Raw genomic sequence first — 14,251 nt, 5'->3', positions numbered from 1 at the left:
GAAGAGCGCAGGAAATTTAATTGCGCCAGCTTACCCTGTGCTTGAATGTTCCAGTACTGTTATGCTTTGAAAGCTACATACTAAGGCTAACTCACAGGAATGCATTCGCCACAGAAAACATTATTTATGACCCCTGCCGACTAAATCTTTAACATTATGCTTTTATTCGTTGCTTTCTCTATCCAGTGGTCATAGGTAGTTTTTTTTTTCTAAATTAAAACACAGAAACCACTTAATTCGCACCTGACTGTTCAATCGGACTCCTGCCCTTTTTCGATTCATTTATTGAGCTTTAATCATTCAATAGTTGAATTTTGCCTTCGCCACTCCATTCTTGGCCGGATAATCCCACTTAGTGGGTATGGGCCATAGTCTGGAGTCGTCATCATCATCATTATTGTTATCAGGTAGAGGGCGCGGCAGGTACGGCCGCAACAGCGCGCAAGCCAAGGGTTCCCTTGCAGGCGCCAGGCCCCATGTCGGCGCCGGCGTCGTCCGCGGAGTCCTCCCACTGGAGTCAGCCAAGCCAACAAAGCACGTTCTGGAGCCAGCAGGACGCGGATGCCAACGGTGAGCTCTCCGTCATCGCGGACCACACGCAACACTTGGCCGGTGTAACCAGGCTTTGACGCCAGCAGATGCATGGAAATGTTAGAAGAGTTCGAAGTTCGCAGGCTAAGACGAGTTTTAACAGCTGAACTGAAACGCGAGACAAGGACATCGCTGAAAGACAAACCGAGACTTGCCGCGCACTGGGCTACTTAATTACATAGCACTGCATGCACCAAAAAACTAAGCAGATACAGAGCGTCCACGCCTCGTATTAGCCACGCAAGAGGGCCGATGCACGATCGGAGATCACATGACGCAAAGGTCTGCTCTTAATTGCCAGAGTTACAGAGACAGTGCTGACACACGTACTCCCATTATATTGCGACAGCAATTATATGGACACTCCAGTCGAACTTCCACCGTCGGCGTCAACGTGACGTTCCGTTAAAGTTCAAATGCAATAACATCCCGGCCGCGCGCCGTATGCTGTAGGTGCGACCGAAAGCTTGCGAGAGTGAGTCGAGAAAGATGGTGGCTTCATGCGGCGATGTCACCTCGCGCTCACAAGGGAAAAAAAAATTAAATTATGGGGTTTTACGTGCCAAAACCACTTTCTGATTGTGAGGCACGCCGTAGTGGGGGACTCCGGAAATTTCGACCACCTGGAGTTCTTTAACGTGCACCTAAATCTAAGTACACGGGTGTTTTCGCATTTCGCCCCCATCGAAATGCGGCCACCGTGGCCGGGATTCGATCCCGCGACCTCGTGCTCAGCAGCCTAACACCATAGCCACTGAACAACCACGGCGGGTGCGCTCACAAGGGAGGAAAGGGGGGAGGGTGCGTGCCGTCTTCTCACGCGCGCAAGTGGGGGGAGGAGTTAGTGCTCATCTCTCGTATACTCCAGCTGCGGTGGCTGAACGCAGCCGCGCGCGTTCTACCTTGGAGGCAATCTGTGCAGGGTTCGAAGGCTAGCCAACCTGAGATAGCTGACGACTTCGTGTGTGCTGTGTACTCGTGCGCCTACTCTGTGTTGAAGCGAGAGACAAGACGAAGGGGAATTAGCTCACTGCTGTTGCCTTTCTTTACCACGCCAGTTTTCTGACAGCGAGTGTCCGCGGTCATCGAGTTAGATGTGTGCGTGTTTGTGCGCGCGTTTGAACGTGCTTGTTAATTCAGTTAGTACGTGAATGTTTACAGCATCTTATGATGCAGCTGATAAAGCGACCAACCTTACTTCCTATAACTGTCTAACAATTTGCTATCGCAATCAACGTTTCCCCTTTCGGGAGAAACTTACTTTTTTCAGAATGATCAATGGCTTCCAGGACTTAACGCTTTTGCGTCTTGCTTTTTCTGAAAACGCTGATCCGATAAAAATGTGTTAGGCATGCGCAATCTCTGCAGTGAGCCGCTAGGTGTCCACAGGGACTGCCTCAAGTTAAAGCCCCTCAATTATATAAAGGGGCTTTACCTTAAATGCCGCAGCGTATTCGTAGTCCTCATTTATGTTCTCTATATATGCAGCCGCACGCGCGGAAAGTAAATTCCGTTGATATTTCAAAAACGTCCTTGTCTGTCTCTTTTTACCGTGTTTCAGCTCAGCGGTAAAAATTCGCATCAGCCATGACTGATTCTGAGGTTCGCCGGCGACGCGCTCGACGAACGTCAAACCATCGTTTGCCTCACCAAAGTATCCATAGGCGTTAAGATGAAGTCGTAAAGAAACACAAATAAATACAAATCACCATAGCGGAGTAATTACTTGTGCATCTAGTCGTGACCAATAGTACGATTCAGCAAGTGCAGTGTACTGCTGGCGGAACTAGTCATACGTAATTCAGCCTGACGTCCGTGATCTTCGCTGTATAGAGTCAGTTGAAGGAATGCTAAATATGAATATTAAGCTGAGCTGCATTGATGAATTACGCTCCTGTAATAGTAAATGAGCCGCTCTTCCTGTGATAGGAGTTGGTAAGCCAGAAACAACGCGACAATGAAACACGGGTGCCGACGTCACCCTCTATGACGTCACCCTGAAACTCCCGCACCAAATCGTCGTGACGTCATGTGCTTTAAATGCGTCTAAGAGGGTCTAGAAACTTGTTGATCAGTATAGAACACCTGCCGCGGTAGCTTAGTCGCAATGCTGTTGCGCTGCTCGAGGTCGCGGATTCCATCCCGGCCGCGGCATCCACATTTCGATAAGGGGCGACATGCAAGAGCGCTCGTGCACTTATATTTAGGTGGACGTTAAAGAACCCCAGGTGGACAAAATTAACCCGGGGTCCCCCACTACGACGCGCCTCGTAATCAAATTGTGGTTGCGGAACATAAAACTCCAGAATGTTAACTGAATTTTCAGTAAAAGAAGGATACATCGCATCCGAAAGGATCCAAAAACTCATTCTCACAAGTTTCTATAACCTTTCGTATATACCAGAATGGCCAACGTACAGCACGTTGAAATACGTTGCCTAGCGTACCAGCACCTTAGTTTCAACGCGTAATTCAAGAAAGTTAAGCCTTCTGCGCTAATACATTTTCCTCGCTAATTCATAAATAACTTGATTTTTAAATATAGCTTTATTAGTTTAAACTGCATTAGTGTTCCTCTGCGCATGCCATTAAAACAATCGACTGCTAACGTGTTAGCTTTCCGCGCTTTTGAAGGGTATACTGAGCGAGGTACCGCGGTACAGTTCGGCTCACAAGCAAGAACCTTCCTTGGTCCGCCAATGGGGGTCATAGCGCTGGAAGACGCATACACGTTCCTGCGCTTGTCCTGTTGTCTCGCTCTCGTCCGTGTCTTCCAGCGCTATGACCCCCACTGATGTATCTAACTAGCCAGAACCATACTTCTAAACCTCCTTAGTCCGTCCAGCAGAAGCAGCGACATTACACGGTGGTATCAATATGTATCAACTGGCTATGTTTTAGAAAGTAATTTATGTATGTGTATTCAAACAATGTCACCTTTGAAAGATAGTCCCCTTGCACAGAAATACAGCGCTCTTATGACGTTGCTGCCACTGTGCGAATATCTGAACGTCTTACCGGAAGGAGTCGAGTACCCTTCTACTATTCGAGCTTGATTAAGGTGATTTGCCAAAATGGCGACTTTCGACCAATGTTCTTAATTTTGGGAAGAGAATAAAATAAGCAGGATCCAAATCTGACGCGCATAGGGTACAAAAAAACTCGCGTTTGCGGAGTGATCTGTGACAGGCTGCAGTGTCATCGTGCAGCATCGAACTCTTCGTGCGCCTCAGATCGGACTGTTTTCTCTTTTACGTGCCAAAACTACGATATGATTATGAGGAACGCCGTAGTAGGAGACTCCGGATGAATTTTCACCACCTGGCGTTCCTTAACGCGCACCCAATGCACGGCACACGAGTGTTTTTGCATTTCACCCCCATCGAAATGCGGCCGCCGCGGCCGGCATTTGATCCCGCGCCCTTGGGCTTAGTAACCTCCCTCAAACACCCTAAAGCTCGGCAGCAAAACTCGCTGTTCGCGGCCCGACCATTTGGGACGAACTCTTTATGCACAATAGTGTAAATGCTGAAAAAAGGAACGATGAACGTGTATTTTGTCGAGCTGCGGACATGCCTAGGCGTTTCTTTTCTTTTTTTCGCGAAGACGTTGGGCTTTTTCATTGCGACGTCTGTTGCTTCTTCTCGGGGTCGCACCCGTACACCCAAATATCGTTCCTGTATGACCCTGGATGTGAAAGACCGCTCATATAAGGATTCGTATCTTTCGCTCACTTCCAAGAATTAAAAACCCAAATCAAAGGTCGTCGTTCTGACACGACTGCTGAAATCAGGCGTCAATCGCAGAAGGTACGCTACCCGCACAAGAAAGGAGTCTTAATGGACACATTCGCAAAGTGTCAGGAACGCTGCAACGCTATATTGCTGCGCAAGGGGTCAGTTTCTAAGGTGACAGTGTTTGAACGTACATAAATGAATTTCTTGAAAACAGAGCTAGACTTGAACATTTCAGATAACACCTCGCATCTAGCACCTAGTACACTTCCCTAAACTGTGAAATATCCCAGTAAACTACAAAATGCCTTATCGAAAAATTCAGGGTTTTATGAGCAAAAACCACGATCTGATTATGAAGCACACCGTAAGGGGAGGTGGGGGGGGGCGGTGCACGAGCGCTTTTGCATTCCCCCCCCCCCCCCCCCCCCATATCATACTGCGGCCGCCGCGACCGGTATTAAAGCCGCGACCTCGTGCTCACCAGTGGGTAAATGTTTTATGCGCAATGTAGGTTTGGCACACAAGAGATGGCTTGGCACAAAAGGTTTGGCACAATATTGATGGAAATTATTTTTGAACCTGCTGGCGCTTGGTATTTACCATTGTTTTACTTCGCCCAATATGAAGAGGCACAAGTGGCGCAGTCTTGCCAACTTTGATTGTCATGCATAGTTGCGCTGCCGGAGGCAGATACAAAGGCAGCACCACTGCACCTGACTGTAAGAGTACTGCACGAGCTCTTACGCACGCGATAGCGTCAAGGCATATGTGAATGGATGAATCGTAACACTCGGGGAGTCCATCTTTCTAAATCTCTTTCGCGTCGGCAGGGTCGAAGCAGTTACAAGGGTCCGCTATTCTAAACTTTCCGGAGACCTGCGCCCTTGCAGGTAGTTGCTTACGAATATAAAGAAGCTAATCGAAATGGAGTAGAACTACAAGCAAGACCGATTGAAATTGCGTCTACAAAAATGCCGCATCACGTACGTGAACCCAAGTGCTTAACGGAAGCCTCCAGTCATCGACTTTACTACCGTTTCTTATCGATGACGCTAGCCATCGGCTGGTAGATTGGTAATCACCAGCAGATGGCGTCGCCACCCGTCCTTCACGAGGGTATAATGAACTAGAACTAGTTCAGTGTGACGGGAGTATGGCGTTGTGCTGCCGAGTTCGAGGTCGCTGGTTCGATCCCTGCCGCGACAGCTGCAATACCTTAGAATTTAGCTTAATCCGTCACCTTGCAGTTCTTATTTGGTATGCCCAGCCCACTATCGGTAAATGCTGTCCCTTCGTTCCTCCAGTAGTGTAATAACCTACAAACTAAATTTTACCCGCCATATCCTGACACTTGCGCTCGTCTTTCCGCAGCCAGTAGTTACGCCGACAGCATCTCGAACAGCCGCAGCACCAACGCCTTGGCCAGCGAAGAGGCGGGGCACTCGCAGCGCGGGCCTGGCGAGCACAGCGGGGAACGGGGCGGCGACAGCAGAAAGCGGCCGGCGGCGCGGCGGTCGTCTTCTACGGGCACACGATGGCTCCTCAACAAGGAGCCCAAGTTGTGCGTCAACACGGTCTACATGCTCTTCCTGGCGGCCGGCATGATCGTGGCCTGCACGGCCTACATGACCGGCTACGTGGCGTCGTACCAGCACCGGCTGTTCGCGAGGGACGCCACCAACAAGAAGGTCTGCCGCAATCAGGTCTGCAAGGAGGTGGCGCGAAGCATCGCTCGCTCTCTCAACCGAAGCGTGGACCCGTGCAAGAACTTCTACCGGTTCGTCTGCGACGGTTGGAAGCGCAAACACCCCGTGCGCCGCAACGAGGTGCGAAGCAGCCCGTTCTCGCTCGTCGGCAAAGAGTTGGACACCGTTATCAAGAAAGCGTTGAGCAAGGTCTCCATCACGGGCAAGAAGCAAGGCGCCCTCGAAAAAGCGGCCGTTATGTATCACGAGTGTCTTAATAACTACGAAATGACCAACTCTACACGATCCATGAAGGTCCTCACGGAGCTGCTTCGCTACTTGCACATGCCATGGCCTTCTCTGGACGCGAACCACACTGTGGACCTGTTTGACATTATCGTGCAACTTTCGTTGCGCTGGTCCATCCCGAGCCTTTTCAGCATCTCGGTTATCCCAGACCCGGAGGACACCAAGACCAACATTCTGGTTATTAACACCATGGAGAACCTCGAAATGGGCTTTCACCAGCTGCAGTCAAACAATCAGACGAAAAATGACACGCAGGACATCCTATTCATGAAGATGGTGCAGAAAATCGCCTCTATCATGGGTAACAACGACACGAACTACAAATCTCTCGCCGAGAACGTCGTTATGGCGCCTATTGTCATCGCCTCGGTAAAACACTTCCACTTCGAGGTGCTAGGAAGGTCTGATGCATGGCCGCCGAAGAAGTACCAAATCAAGCACCTAGAAAACTTAACACCGCAGGTGAACTCTACACGCTGGATGTCGGTCATAAACAAATACCTGCCAGCAAACGTCCAAGTACGAGAAACTGATGAAATTATCGTCATGAGTCCGGGATATCTGTGGCTAGTGACAAGCTTGCTGCATCAGAATAATACCATTAAGATGTTCCACGATTTCATTGGTTGGTCCATTGCGTTTCTTCTGGGACCCCTCTCATCAAGAGAAATTAGAGAAGCAGTCAGTGCATATGGCCAAGAAGTCGGCATGGACTTCACTGACATAGACAAGGAAAAGCTCTGCAGGAAGGACGTTGAAGATTACTTGCCGATGCCGTACGGTGCCATTTTTGTTCAGTCTTACACACCAGACTACATAAAGGACGATGCTAAGGTCGTCGTCGATCACATCAAATTGGCTTTTGCCTATGCACTGAGGCTGAACACGTGGATGGACGACCAGACAAGAACGAGGGCAATGGCCAAAGTGCAGAGAATCGTCTCTCATGTCGCCTACCCTGATTGGATAAAGAACAAAACAGAACTAGATGAATCCCACGCCGACATTCCCGATATAGAGGGTCCCTACATAAAGATCCTCATGAACCTCAAAGAAGTCTACACATTTAGATCACTGTCGCTGCTTCGCCAAACAAACACCAGAGATGAAGAGTACTGGACTTTCAGTCCGGCTACACTGAATGCGTTCTACGAGCACTCTACCAACAGTATCACTATACCAGCTGCTATCCTCAACTTCCCCTTCTACTCCTATGGTCTGCCCCCTGCCATGAACTATGGCAGCATCGGTGCCATCATCGGCCATGAGATTAGTCACGCTTTCGACACCCTCGGAAGCCACTTTGATGACAGTGGGAACCTGCGCAACTGGTGGACTAAGGAGACAAAGAGCAACTTCATCCTCAAGAACTACTGCTTCGTGCTACAGTACAACAGCATCTACGAGCCGCACAGCAAACGCTACCTCAATGGCAAGCAGACCCTGTCAGAGAACATAGCGGACAATGGTGGCCTCAGGCAGTCATTCCACGCCTACCGGTTGCACGTCGACGAGCACCCTGGCGGCAAGGAGGAGAACATACCCCTGGAGGGCCTCGAAGAGTTCACTCCAGACCAGCTCTTCTTCATCAGCAGCGCATACAAATGGTGCGCTGACATCAACCCCAAGGCCGTCAAGATGATAATGAATTCAGACTCCCACTCATTAGAGGAGTACCGCTGCAACGTGGCTGTCGAGAACATGGTAGAGTTCGCAAAGGCCTTCCAGTGCAGCCCCAACGAGGAAATGAACCCAGCGAAAAAATGCGTTGTGTGGTGAAACACAGCTGCAACACATTTCGTTAGGGATCTGGGCCGTGTTGCCTGCATGGCTGCTGCTCTGGCGATGAAAGTGACACCATTGTCACAGTGTATAGTGCTTTGCGTTGCGACACTGCTGGTGACCGCCACTGCTTATGGCCTCAAGGTCAGATGTCGACACAAGGCATCCAGTGTTCCTGCCACTTCATGCAGTGCACAAAAGAAAGTGCACAAGACTTTCAAATTTAAATGCTCTTTATTAAAGAAAATTCAATCTGGAACAAGTTAGCCATATATCTCTCAGTAAATTTGTGAACAAAGACCAACTTGATAAATGCCTTCAAAAAAACACAACAAGCATCAGAAGTTGAGCAGAATGTGCTGCAATGCTAGTATGAACTTTTGCAGCACAAAAGCTAGCTGGCATTATGCACCATGTGACACTAGTGGCAGGTACAGCACTGGGCAACAGAAAACGCCCACGCAGTCAACAATCATACTATTTGTTCCACAAACCACAAAATCCCCCTCCCTTCACAAAAGGAAAGGGGTGTTTCATTAAAATCCTTGAGACACCATTATTTGGTACAGTTACTGCAATGCAGAAAGCAGATGCATGCCTGAGAATTATTCACTGCTGCCCATTTGAACAAAAGGACTGCATTTTAAATGCACAAGTGGCAGATGCTGTTGTCCCATATCACTTGTAGGATACGTCGCAGCTGGAGGTGTGTCTAGAAGAACTTGGTGTTGAGAGAGCTCGTGTTGCCTCCAGCAGTTTCTTGAAAAAAAAAAAAAGAAGGCCAATTACAAGTGTCATTTATAATTGCCTGGCCAAGCAAATATTCATAAAAGAAGTAAAGAAGCTAAGCATTTATAATTTTGCAATATACATAGCTCAAATATTTTAACATGAATTACGAAAACTGTGAGAATTATTTCTACACCTGTGAATATTAGAAAATCAACTATCTGCTTCTTGTTTACACTAAGACAAGCACTTTATGACGGATAGAGCAGTTACATTAACTTATGGATTTGCCAGGGAGCAGCAAACACCCTACAGAAAGTACACTGGTACCCAGATACTACAATTACAGATGACCCGCCTCATACTAAGACTTATGGCAGCTGCCACAAACTAGTTCTAGGCAGGCACGAGACTTAGGCAGCAGACAGCTTTGCGAGCATGCCAAGGTCAAACTACATGAAGAAAGGACTATTTAAGGTTCTGTCCTATGAGAATCATCATAGGCTTGCATATCCCAGTTTCAGGCGGCAGTCGGGCTGTCACAATAGTATTTACTGATATATCAGTTGCATGTAAACAAATTATACCTTCTCAGGCTGATTTCTTGAAAGTGCGGAGACCTGAGGTCTGTAATGCTTGAATTGCTGCCGACAGCTCAACATGCCTGTGAAGGCACCAGTTTATCTTTTGCTGTTTTGATGTGAAATAACTAACAACAAATAAAGGTGTATATTTTAGATAATAGCAAGTCTGGCCTCTTTGCTGCAGCTATTACTTATAGCCTGGTAAGAATGACATGTTCAAAACATTTTTTTTTTGTTTTTTTAAATGGCAGCATTCAAACTGCTGAAATTCTATATCACCAGAGGGAGGCACACACAAAAGGTAGCCACGGAGTACTATCTAAGCGTCAAGCCTGTCAAAGTAAAACCTCATAGGACATTGGAGGCCATGTAAAAGCATCGTGGCCATATCAAATCACAACAGCCACACAGACTGCAAAAGAGGCAAAGAAGTACCTTTGATTGTTCAGAATAGAGGAGCTGCAGCTTGTTTAGCTCAAGCACCTTTTTTGAAAGCAAGATGTTCAGGTCATTTTTTTCTGCTTCCATAGACCAGGCATGCTTCACAGCAGCCCACAAGCCGTCCAGAAGTTGTCCTTCAAGCAACTGGTTGAGACAAGATTCGTTCCCATTAAAAGCAAGAGACTGTCACAGAAGATCATATTAAACAAAACACACAAGTTGCCAACTGTCCATGACATAAACGGCAGCTTGAAATGTTTGGTACATAAAAGGTACAAATACATCCGAATTTACGTAAACATCTCTATAGAGATGTTTACGTAAATTCGGATGTAGATGTACCAAATCTGAATGCCACACAAACTACTGCAAAAAGCAAAATAAAAGGTTTTCGTTACATAGTCATTACAAATCGTGACTACTAACTAGCAACGAAAACGCATAGCAACATAAGCTTTTAAACATGCGAGTCCAACTACAACTGCCAGTATAATACACCTTTGCAGCACATGAATTCTCCACTGTGCAGCATGCTTAATTATTTTCTAACTTGACAGTAACACGAAACTATAGCAAAAGTTCAGTATTGAAGGTGCATCAAAATGCAAAAACTATCTTAACTTTACAATGAATGGTGCGCTGATCAAGATGCAAGTAAATGCATTTACATAAGTAGTTCTCAAATGTTATTGTCCGACGCAAAAATCATAGTACCTCAGAATTTTACATTTTGAGCCCATCTTTTCAACAAAAATTAATAATAAGATTAGTTGTAATCATCCAAAATTTTAAGGGAGCAACTGCTGCAAATAATTTGTTTCGCAACTCGTCTTTCTCCAATCCTATCTCTTGAAATCACTTTTCCTCCGTGCAAGGCAGCAAACTGGACTGCCTTTCATTTGTTTATCTCTCTCCTGTAATAGCTAAGAGGAAAGGGGGTTAACCAAGGGGCCGGATTTTTATTAGTCATATCATAAGCCAACAAACACTGACACCAAGGACAATACTATAGGGGAAATTACTTGTGCCTAATACATGAAATAAAAGATAAACTCATTGAAAGTGGATGAAAAACAACTTGGCGCAGGCAGGGAATGATCCCACAAGCTTCGCATTATGTGTTCAATGCTATTTCCATTATCGTTTCTTTATTTTATTTATTAAGCACAAGTAATTTCCTCTATGTCGTCTTTGGTGTCAGTGTTTGTTGGCTTCTTATGATATGTCTTGCAATAGCTAGTCATCATCAGCAGCAGCAGCAGCCTATTTTATGTCCACTGCAGGACAAAGGCCTCTCCCTGCAATCTCCAATTACCCTTGTCCTGCACCAACCGACTCTAACCAACAACTGCAAATTTCCTAATTTCGTCGCACCACCAAGTCTTCTGTCGTCCTCTATTGCGCTTCCCTTCTCTTGGTAGCCATTCTGTCACCCTAATGGTCCAACGGTTATCTATTCTACGCATTACATGACCTGCCCAGCGCCATTCTTTTTCTCTTCATGTCAATTGGAATGTCGTTTATACCTGTTTGCTCTCTGATCCAAACCGCTCTCTTTCTATTTCTTAAAGTTATACCTAGCATTCTTAAAGAACGAATAGCTAGTAAGTTACCCTATAAATTCAGGGGCCAATAAAAATTTTGTAGCCAGCAGTCAACAGTTCTTTTTTATCACAAAACATAAATTCAACTATATATGTGCAATGGAGTTCAAAGAGCTTCAAGTCACGTTTAATGGCTTTGCAAGCTATATGATGATCTCATCATAGTCATCAATGCATAGAACTGTTGGTTACCTGTGAATTGGCATTGTGATCAACGCAAGTTTCAGCTGCATCCAAGTCAGTTTGGTCTGCTCCCTTTGCTGATAACAGTATCTTCAAGTACTCTATTTGTTCTTGGGCTTCCTGCAGACAAGCAATGAGCACTAGGCATCAAATACCAAGATATCTAAATTATTTTCTACATCGAAAGGAATGGCACTGTTTTGAGCTATGGTCAGTGGCGTAGCAACGGGGGGGAGGGGGGGGGGGAGTGTCATATACGTCTGAAGAAAGACGGAAATTGTTGATATCCTCGCCTTCCTCGACTAAGCCCGGCGGGGGGAGGGGGGGGGGGAGGAGGAGGTGACAGAAAACCTACGGGCCCCGGGTGCCAGACGACCTAGCTACGCCACTGGTTATGGTAGTACGAAAAGCTGCCTAGTAGACCAATTGTAAGTTTCAAATAAACAGGTTCAGATGGAATCACCTGCTCGACTGTCCCCGATACCACACGATACTACATAACCATACCCGACTGCAGCTGCAATGAACTGTTGTTAGCTCAGGAAAACATGCAAGACGCTCTTACACAATCCGTATTTTAGTTATAAGCAAAATACGTTTGCTGACTCTGCCCAACAACGTTTGGGTCATTCATTTGCTGGAAAGATTTCCCTGAAAAAATATTGTTTTGTTTGATGTAACGCTCACTTGTCATCAAACGCGCCGATTTTTCGGACGTGCCCTCCTAGGCTACATGTCAGAGAGCCAAGGGAGGGGGGGAACAACTATAAACACTGCACTACTTAAAATTGGCGTAAAAGTGCGAAACATAGAACGAAGAAAACAGCACCGACATGGGACGAACTGACTACGTGCGTTACATCCGCACGTGACATGTGCTCAGTTATAATTCAAAATCTCTCAACAAATACCTCGTGTTTCTTCTTCAAACGCGCGATTTCTTCTTCCTGCCCTTTACAAGTCCGCTTGAGGGCCTCGAGAGCTTCTCTGTCACTTCGCCCGCAGTGACGCCGCAAGTCCTCAAGTTCCTGACATGTGCACATAGAAAAAGCATTTCAGCATGCCACCTTCTCATATTAACGCAACGCACGGGATTAATTGTTGGTGCCCGGCCACTTACCAGGCGTATCTTGTGGAGCCTGTCGTACACTTCCCTCCTAGACTGCGCGCGAATCCGAGCACCGTTCGGTGTCATTGCTTCGTTCGCGCAGCTGCAAACGCAGGTGGGCACGACAGAGAACGTCTACGCTTTCAAACGTCAAAACGTCTACGCGTTTAGACGTTTCCTCGCTGAGTATCGCGCTGCATCACACGAGAAACGCATGCAACAACAACAACCGAAAGCGAAAAACCATTTTGTCGATTTTGAGAACAATAACGACAAACACACAAGAAAGCGGAAGCACGACGCTGCAACACGTGGTTGCGCAGCTATCAATCGATTTCAAAACTCAACAACAAAACTAAAGAAAAAAATTCTGAACTGTAATAATTTCTTCAGCTACAAGGGCAATAAAACTACGACACTTAAGCACAAAACATTTAATTTGCTAAATACCCTGCAGCACCTGGATGAAACAAGTTGAAGATAACGTGTGTTTCGGTTTCGGTTCGCGCGGGCGAGGTTCATTGGTCATTGGAGGACTATATGCTTGAGGACACGTGTTTGTGAACGTGTACTCTTTTACTAATGAAACACATACCGAGGGCAAATCTTGCTGAGCACGCTAGTCTTCTTGATTAGAAATTTTGTTTCGATTTCGACCCGTAGTGACCAAGGAGAAAACAGCGCTTGGGACACACACACATTATTTCATCTACCACCTGGATATGCTCAGCACCGACACTCAAAGTGGCAGCCTCACTGACATAAAACTGAGAATTCATCTTCAAGGGGAGTACGGTAGCGCGATTCAAAGACGGGACAAAAGAAGACACAAAGGGACACACACAGCGCTGTGTGTGTCCCTTTGTGTCTTCTTTTGTCCCGTCTTTGAGTCGCGCTACCGTACTCCCCTTGAAGGTGTATTACCAACAAGCCCACATTGCAACCCTTGAGAATTCATGCAGCTTTTTTTTTCTTTTTTTTCCCTAAATATACAGGTACCAAGCATGTGTAATGCTTCCGCATATTTTCGCACCAGTTAAGTACATTAAACAAAGCCAAAGAGCTTGAACCACCACTGAGTGTGCCCCCCGATGCACTCAATAGCAGATAAGAAATGAGAGAAAGGAAGAATTGAACCATATACAACTAAAATGCAGAGCAAATCAGTATGAGTATCTATAGATAAGTACTGCAAGATTAATTGTGCTGCCAATATGGTTATTTGATCCTATATTGCGTCTCACGAATATTTCTGTGCGCTTGTAATTTATGTAGGCATGTGCACTAGTTGTTTATTTCCACCTAATACTGGTGGAAATATACAAGTTTCCTATGCTCGATCCTTCTGGTACAGCACCAAACTCTACTCTTCATTTCTTATTTTTTTCCTCTGCATAGCACATTTGAAAGTGTCATGGTGCTACTGCTCAGCAGGCAAAGCAGTAGCAGTACAGCTCTGCAGAAATGTCTGCAGCCAACAGAAAATTTATTTCACAAA

The 14,251-nt window shown here is 46.3% G+C and overlaps 2 protein-coding genes across 3 annotated transcripts; one reads left to right on the top strand and one right to left on the bottom strand.

Annotated features, from left to right (window-relative positions):
- Positions 1–346: 346 nt before the first annotated feature.
- On the top strand, positions 347–8,366 carry LOC135898476 (neprilysin-1-like). Of its 2 annotated transcripts, none has more exons than XM_065427408.1 (2): positions 347–570; positions 5,704–8,366. In XM_065427408.1, the coding sequence occupies exons 1-2, from the start codon at positions 362–364 to the stop codon at positions 8,099–8,101; spliced, it is 2,607 nt and encodes an 868-aa protein (XP_065283480.1). In that variant the 5' UTR covers positions 347–361; the 3' UTR covers positions 8,102–8,366. The 2 variants fall into 2 exon arrangements, with proteins under 2 accessions (XP_065283480.1, XP_065283481.1); XM_065427409.1 differs by having other exon boundaries at positions 394–570; positions 5,700–8,366.
- LOC135898478 (uncharacterized) lies at positions 8,320–13,069 on the bottom strand. Its single transcript, XM_065427410.1, has 5 exons — positions 12,766–13,069; positions 12,557–12,673; positions 11,655–11,765; positions 9,853–10,002; positions 8,320–8,863 (listed from the first exon to the last, which is right to left on the bottom strand). The coding sequence occupies exons 1-5, from the start codon at positions 12,838–12,840 to the stop codon at positions 8,783–8,785; spliced, it is 534 nt and encodes a 177-aa protein (XP_065283482.1). The 5' UTR covers positions 12,841–13,069; the 3' UTR covers positions 8,320–8,782.
- Positions 13,070–14,251: the final 1,182 nt, after the last annotated feature.

The sequence above is a fragment of the Dermacentor albipictus genome, chromosome 2 (assembly GCF_038994185.2).
Source record: "Dermacentor albipictus isolate Rhodes 1998 colony chromosome 2, USDA_Dalb.pri_finalv2, whole genome shotgun sequence".
NCBI lineage: Eukaryota > Metazoa > Arthropoda > Arachnida > Ixodida > Ixodidae > Dermacentor > Dermacentor albipictus.
This window is presented reverse-complemented; position numbering and strand designations above follow the sequence as displayed.